Here is a 7,795-nt window from a genome sequence, read left to right as displayed (position 1 = left end):
CCCCTGCTATAGAGACATAAACAATACCCTCTCCTTGGGTGGATTAGTGCCCTGGTCCCTGGATGATATATACATCATTGGGTTTCTTTTTATGGCTGAGTAGTAGCTGTGTATACATTATTACATTTTGTTTATATAGCTGTTGATAGACGCTTGGGTTTACACCTAGGAGTAGAATTGTTGGGTCATAGGGTAGTTTTATGTTAAGCTTTTTGAAGAACAGCCAAACTGTCCTCCACAGTGGCCACACCAGTTTTCATTCCCAGCAGCAGTGGGTGAGGATGCCAATTCCTCTGCATCCTTGCCAACACCTGGTGTTTTCAATTTTGTGGATAACAGCCATGCTAGTCAGAGTGACGTGGTATCTTATTGTGTAATAAATATTCACAAGCTTGGTGAGGTCTGAGGATGTTCTTTGTGGCACAGGGAGGGGTAAGATCAGAAGGGATGCTGAGGCAGAAGGAGAGAACAGTGGGTTACTGTCATTTCCAAAGGGTGGTAAGGAGAGCCCTTTGTGCATGAGGGAATCAGCTCAGAGAGGGAAAGTCATCCTTCCTCCCCACCCTAATGGGGCTGCTGTTGGGTTTCCAGGTCAGCCGCCCTGTCATGGACAAAGTGCCCTATGCTCTGAGGATCGAGACTCCCGAGTCCTGCCTGACCCTGTCTGCAAGGTATGTGGAGGTGAGAGGGCCTAGAATAGAAAGGTACGAGGTGTGGAATCAACAAATGCTAAATAGGTAATCATTTTTTATTTTGGTGTCCTTCGGGATCAGAGGTTTTTTTCTTCAGAATGTCTTTAACTGCTTTTGGGTCACAGACCCCTTAGGGAACATGATTGGACTATTGCTCCTCTCAACAGAAAGATGTGCACACACATAAAACTTTATATAAATTCTGGGGAATTGGAAGGTAACAATACCAGTATTATCAATTTTCTTATCTCTGCACTGCTGCACTGATTAATGGGTCTTTATAGCAATCAAAAAAATTCAAACTAAGGTTTTAATTTCTCTTTCCCAGCTTAAGTCTATTAGTAAGGGCAGGGAAAGAGAAAAAAACATGGCCTTTCCTTGCAGAAAACAAAGCAAACAAGGAAACCAATAGTCAAGTCGGCTCTGGCTCAGGCGACCCCATGCATAAGGAGTAGACCTATGTTCCACAGGGTTTTCAGCATCTGGTGTTTTGGATTGCCAGACGTTTCTTCCAAGTTACCTTAGTGAATTCTGCCAGCCTTACTTATCAGCCACGTGTATTAACCATTTGTATCACCCAGAGACCTCTGTTCACAGTGTCTGCATCTTCCCCAGGCCCTCGTTGCCCAGGGATCACTCATGGCTCACTGGGAAGTCCCTTGATCCCTCTTCCGTGGACACTCAGGAACCAGGTGGGGTGGGCCTGATGAGGCAGCTCTTGGGGGATGGCCAGGCAGGTGGAGTTAGTGCTGGACTCCCCTGTCTCTGCCAGGGTATGACCGTGCAGAGGGCAGAGGGGTCTTTAGTGGGATGCCCTGCCCATCTGCAAGTGTATGTGGTCCTGGGTACCACAGGACAGACGCTCATACTCACGCTCATAGGCACATCTGTTCATTAAGTATCCATTAGTACCTCCGTGGCGTGGTGCCTGGGTTTTGCTGGGAGGAGCCCACAGGTTGGTTGGACAGTTAGAACTGGGCTATATTTAATGCAAATCAATAACTGCTTCAAAGAGTTCATGGACATTTTTCATTATCTCTCAGTTCCCTTTTCCCCCTGCCCTTTTGAACCTCCTTGTACTGTGAAACCCGCGAGAGCTGGAACCTGACGGGACTGGCTTGTTTTCCCAGGTCTCACAACTTTTCCTTTGTCAGGGAACAGTCGCCACTTTTCTGTGATCTATTCACTAGGAAATATTTGTTTTTCCTTTCCAGGTTTCCACCTCACAGGTTCTGAGTTTTCCAGGGTTGATAGTAACTAGTAACAGTGATGGACTGAATGGGTGCTAGTTCCCTGGCATGGCGCTGAGCACTTTCCCAGAGGCCAGGATCCCAGCCCCTTTCCTGGGCAGGGAGTTGGGGCCCAGCTAAGGATCCACACTGCTGTGGAAGACTGCCCCCAGGCCTGTGCTTCAGATCTCTCACCCATGATGATATGCTGCCCCAGGGGACAGGTGTATTGGGAATCGGGAGGAGGGAATTCTAGGCTGGGCTGGGTGGCCTCTCCTCACCTCTTGGTAAAATCAGGGGCATGAGGAGGCCTGGGTGTAGTTCCTGCTTGCCTAGCTGTGAGGGTGCCAGGTCCACACTCCAGTGTCAGATGGGGCTGTCCATCTCCCCCAGACAGAGACGCAGCCCACCTTATTGCTAGCCCAGAGCTCTTACACTGCAACCCCTAGAAGATAGTGAGGCCCACAGACAGCTCCAACTAGGAACATAGCATCCGGCTGCCCACCAAGCCCCTCCCAGGCCAGACTAACTGCTCCCTTGCTCTGCAGAGGAAGCCTGGGTCAGGCTGTGAAGGGTGGGAGTGACCCCTGGTGGCCAGTGTGAGACTTGTCACCCAGCTGCCAAGCCTGTGCACTGCACAGCTCTAGCCCTTTATCCAGAGACACTGGCATGGACATCACTCAGCACTGGGGAAACCCTGCTGGGCAGAGAGAGCACTTGGAAAACCTGTTTGTGGGAAGTTAGGTGGAGAAATGGGGACAGTGGAAACAACTTCAACTGTGATAAACCTGTTCAAGTGACCAGACCTCTGACGCCTTCCCTGCCAGCGTCAACCCACAGCTCCCTCAGAGTGGTTTCCACAATTTCTTGGGAATCTGAGGGGCCAGAGAGCCCTCTGTGCCTTCCTAGTGCCCTTGTTTGTGTAGGATGTCGGGCTTGTTTCTCTGCCCTCATCTCATCCTTGAGGCCAGCCTCAGGGTGATGTAGACATGGGTGGTCAAGCGTCCAGGTTACAGGTGAAGCAGCAGGCCCAGAGGGCAGGATGCTGGCCATTTGTGCAGAATGGTGGGGCCAAGAGCAAACCGAGGTCTGCCTGCCAATGGCCTGGTGCTTTGATTTAAGCACAGGAAAAGCTCAGGCTTGGGGAGGAGTGTGCTGGTGGGGAGTGGGGCCCTGCACACACCTGGCTCACAGCAGCGGGTCCCTACAGCTCCTGTGCGGAGAGGGACGAGTGGTACAGCTGTCTCGGCAGGGCCCTTCCTGAAGACTACAAGGCGCAGGCCCTGGCTGTCTTCCACCACAGTGTGGAGGTGAGTGGTGGGCGTGGGTCCCAACCCTGCCTCTCAGAACTCAGGTTCTGCAGCAGGGTCACCACGAGGGACCTGCCCTTTCCAGATGGGCCATAGCACCTTTCATGAAGGCACTCCCTCAGTCCTTCTCCCGACTCCATCCTGCCTGTGGCCTCCCCCCACCTCAGGCAGACACAGGGCCACTCCAGAGCACAGCACCCCCACTTAAAATCACCCAGTGATGCTGTTTTTAACTCCAGGTTATCGGCCTGGGGTATTAGACACAAATGATAGCATTTTAGAATGGGAACCTAACCTACCCCCAACCCATACTCTGGATGGTGGGTCTGACTACACTGCCACTTGGTGACTCTGTTGCTCCAGATGCGGGAGCGGCTGGGAGTGAACCTGGGGGAGAGGCCCCCCACCTTGGTGCCTGTCACACACGTTATGATGTGCATGAACTGTGGCTGCGACTTCTCCCTCACGTTGAGGCGCCATCACTGCCATGCCTGCGGCAAGGTGGGTCCAGTCGAGGGGAGGATGAGCCTGGGCTGGGACAGGGGTGGGGTGGGGGTAGTTTCTGCCCAACCAGAGAGTACCAAGTGTCAGGCACAGAGCCAGAGAGAAAGGGTGATTATTCCTGTCTTACTCATCTCAAGTCCAGCTCCAGATTCGGCCTGTTCCATTACACCATCATCACACCCACCAAAGAGCATTACCAACTGCCGTCAAGTCACCTCTGACCCCTGACAGCTGCCTGTGTGACAGGAGAGCCACATGGGCTTACAGGGGCTGCTTTTCAGCAGATCACCAGCTCTTTTTTCCAAGGCCACTCTGGGTGGACTCAAATCTCCAACTTCTTAGTGAGCAGCCAAGCACATTAACCATTTGCATCACCCAAGTGAGCAGCCAAGCACATTAACCATTTGCATCACCCAATCAAAAGTAGTTGTCCTGGGAGGAGAAAGTATAGTGTTATGGTTAGATGCATATGCTTGCCGGAAATGCCATAAATCTGCTGGAAACAGCAGCCAGCGCAGGGAAATCAGGAAGATACCACCTTGTTCAGCGATGGAGACACAGGCGCCCTGGAGGTAGGGGAGCTGGGGCTCGGGTAAGTGCTACCCAGACAGGTGTTCCCAACTGGGTCTGCAGATCGTGTGCCGCAACTGTTCTCGCAACAAGTACCCCCTGAAGTACCTCAAGGACCGGTTGGCCAAGGTCTGCGATGGCTGCTACGGGAAGCTGAAGAAGAGGGGCGGGGACATCCCAGGCCTGATGAGAGGTAACACCGGGCCCGGGCTCACCTGTCTTCCATGGTGGCATAGGGGGCTTCTCCTAGGCTCATGGTTCACAACCCAAAACCCCTTTCCCTGAGATTTTCTCACTCCATGGAGGGAGGGGAAGCTCAAAACAAAAGCCACCCTCCAAAAATTAACTGCCACAAGTCAATTCCGACTCCTATAGGACAGAGTAGAACTGCCGAGGCTTCAGGAGTAGCTGGCCTATCTCTCTCCCCCAGAGCAGCTGCTGGGTCAGAGCCACTGACTGTGCTAGTGATCAGCTCAATGCATAGCCCACTACCAAAGGTGTGAACGTGAACATCCCTTTAAAGGGCCACCATGTGTCAGGATCAACTTGATAGCAGTTAAATTTTTGAGTTTTTAAGTCACACCATGTCACCAGTTCCCCAAACATGTTTTTTGTGGAATATTGATAAGGGTTCCCAGAAAAGGGTTCTGTTCTCATCCAAGTTGGGGTCACACTGTAGGCTGTAGTGTTCTCCCATGCACTTTACCATGGTGATGGTGGTAGTCTTAAAGCCAGCTCCAAATCATGGTGGCCCATGTACAACAGGACAAAACGATGCCTGGTCCTGCACCATCTTCACAATCATTGGCTCGCTCCCATTCAATGCTGTGGCCACTGTGGGTTTTGAGTGCCTTCCAACCTAGGAGCCTTCTAACACAGCGGTTCTCAACCTGGGGGTCGCACAACCCTTTCACAGGGGTCGCCTAAGACCATTATTTCCAATGGTCTTGGGAACCGAGACACCGCTCCTCTCTCCATCTCCAGACAGGTCTGCCACATGCAGATATGCCCACATGTGGGGTCACCGCATTAGGAAGGTTGAGAACCACTACTCTAGCACAATACCAGGCAATGTGTTTTTACTGACTGATTTTCAGATATAGTTCAGTTCTGACTCAGTCATTCTCCAAACTAGAGCAGAACTGCTCCATAGGGTTCCCCAGGTTGTAATCATTACAGAAACATACTACCCCATCTTTCTCCCACATGACAACTGGTAGGTACAAACTTCCAACTTCTGGTTGGCATCTAAGTGCTTTACTGACTGCATCACCAGTGCTTATAAGCTTCTTTTTTACAGTTTTATTGGCACTTCATCCACAATACAATTCAGGAATTGTACAATCTTTACCATAATCAGTTTTAGAACATATTCTTTTTCCCCATATACATTATTCGTGTAATTTTTTAAAATTTTGATAATATATACAACATTCTTGAGCAACTTGTACATGTATAATTTAGTGCTGTTGATCATACTCTTCCTGTTGTATAATCTTTGTTATCCCTCTCCAAATTGTTCCACTGCCATTAAAATGAATTCAGTGCCCCTAAGCAAAAACTCTTCCTCAAGAGTTGTATATACATCATTGCTATCAGCTCTAATGCTCCCTCCTCCCTAAATTTTTTTTTTAAGTGTCCTGTCGACCTATGTTCTGTGGTCCTCTTTTTAGAACTAAGGTTGCTGAAACTGACAGCCAAGTGTTTCCAGGTTCCGAGATGGGAAAGAACCCAAGTAGCCCAGTGGGCACTTGAAAGTTCTTAGTGAGGCTTTGTCCAAGCAGGCCTAAGCTAGAGGGGAGCAAGGATAGATCCTTTACTCCCAGAGACTGTGACAAAGGCAGCAGAGAGGATGGCCCAGCCTCAGCCTGTTAGTGCTCTAAGACCTAGAGAAGGCAAACAGCTCCCTGGGAAAGCCTTCCTGCCCTAGCCTCCATTGCTTGTGTTAAGAGGGCATTGCCTGTCCAGTCCCACTTCATCAACGAGGCTACTTTGGACGTCAGGCGGTGCAGGGAGCTTTGGTCTTACAGGAAGGTGTGTGCTGTCTGTGCCCGGTGGCTGCTTACCTCCTCCCCCACGCTCACCTTCTCTTGGTTGCAGAGCGGCCCGTGAGCATGAGCTTCCCCCTGTCCTCACCCCGCTTCTCGAGCAGTGCCTTCTCATCAGTATTCCACAGCATCAACTCCTCAACCTTCAAGAAACCGAAGAAAGTTCCTTCAGCCCTGGCTGAGGTAAGGCAGGTGTGAGGGAGCAAATTTGGAAGGTCCAGTAGTCCTTTTGGGCAACTGGGTCAGACTTAACGCTCCTTAGACTCTTCCCTGTCTCTGCCTGACCTGGTCTCTTCCACACCAAGAAGTCTGAGCTGGAGAGGGCCTGGTCTCTCCTTCCAGCCCTTGAAACCAGCCTGCCTCCTGGCATGACTAAATGGCACTGGTGGCATGAGGCAGGACTCAAACCAGGTACCACTGAGCCAGCACCAACTTGTGGTAACCTATGTCTGTCAGAGTAAAACTGTGCCCCACAGTGAGCTTGTTTGTTTCATCTTTTTAAATGACTGAAGAAACAGCATGGGGACAGCTGACCTCCTCTGGCTCCCAAGGCTTATTGCCACCAGGCAGGGTCAGAGTTGCCCCCACTCTCCATCTCTTTTTACTCTTTACTCTGACACCACTGTCCCTCCCAAAGCACTCAACTTCTGTGACTGGACTTAATATTTCATTGCAATGGGCACACAACTCACAGGCAATGCTCATTACTATGTATTTTATTAGTAAAGTTAACAGGTTACAATTCAGGTGCGAAATGCTCAGGATAGTTGCTCAGGCAGGACAGTTTCTTCTCTTCTGTGCTCCCAAGCAGGCCTCACTGGCCCGCTGCCCTGCTAGAGTAATTTCGCCTAGATCTTTTAGGGCTGCCAATAAATTCCCCCAAGGGCGTGCCACTGCACTATTAAGCCTCAAGGTTACACACAGGCCACTAGGAAGCTAGTTCTCGATTTCCAAGCTCTCTGAACTGACCACCCTCCACTAGGGGGTCTTAAACAGGCTCAGGGGTGAGCTTCTCAGGGCCATGGAACTTTTTGTGGGGAACTTCAGAACGGGCTCAACTCACGTCTGCCCTGCAAACTAGGGCTCATTTTCGCTAGATACAAAAAGGACTAGATTACATGTCTATTGTAGTCACAAATGTGTCCCCATGGATATACAAGCTTTCCCAACAATATCCAACATGAACTATTTCCAAGTTAGGCCAGTGGTACTAATGAACTAGGTTGAGTTGGGGGTGTCCACAGTAATTTTAAGCACCACTGCAGGGCAGTTTCAGAAACCCATGGGAATTTCTACTCTGACCTCTAGGGACATTATGACTCAGAATCAACTCAATGGCAATGAGTTTGTTTTTGAGAGGGCAGCACTGCTGAAGATAGCTTTTTCTTTTTTTTGCCCTCATTCCCAAAATTCGCTTTCCTCATGGGTTCCTGGAATCAGCT

The 7,795-nt window shown here is 50.3% G+C and overlaps 1 protein-coding gene across 1 annotated transcript in view; it reads left to right on the top strand.

The window, feature by feature from the left end:
- FGD5 (FYVE, RhoGEF and PH domain containing 5) overlaps positions 1-7,795 on the top strand; it is a 151,419-nt gene that overhangs the window by 133,845 nt on the left and 9,779 nt on the right. Inside the window, exons 13-17 of the mRNA XM_045290132.1 lie at positions 537-671; positions 3,132-3,231; positions 3,595-3,732; positions 4,369-4,498; positions 6,406-6,536. Of these exons, the coding sequence (XP_045146067.1) occupies positions 537-671; positions 3,132-3,231; positions 3,595-3,732; positions 4,369-4,498; positions 6,406-6,536 (634 nt within the window). The remainder of the gene's footprint in view (positions 1-536; positions 672-3,131; positions 3,232-3,594; positions 3,733-4,368; positions 4,499-6,405; positions 6,537-7,795) is intronic.

The sequence above is a fragment of the Echinops telfairi genome, unplaced genomic scaffold, assembly GCF_000313985.2.
Source record: "Echinops telfairi isolate 266 unplaced genomic scaffold, ASM31398v2 ScPeMD7_31;HRSCAF=116, whole genome shotgun sequence".
NCBI classification, from domain to species: domain Eukaryota; kingdom Metazoa; phylum Chordata; class Mammalia; order Afrosoricida; family Tenrecidae; genus Echinops; species Echinops telfairi.
This window is presented reverse-complemented; position numbering and strand designations above follow the sequence as displayed.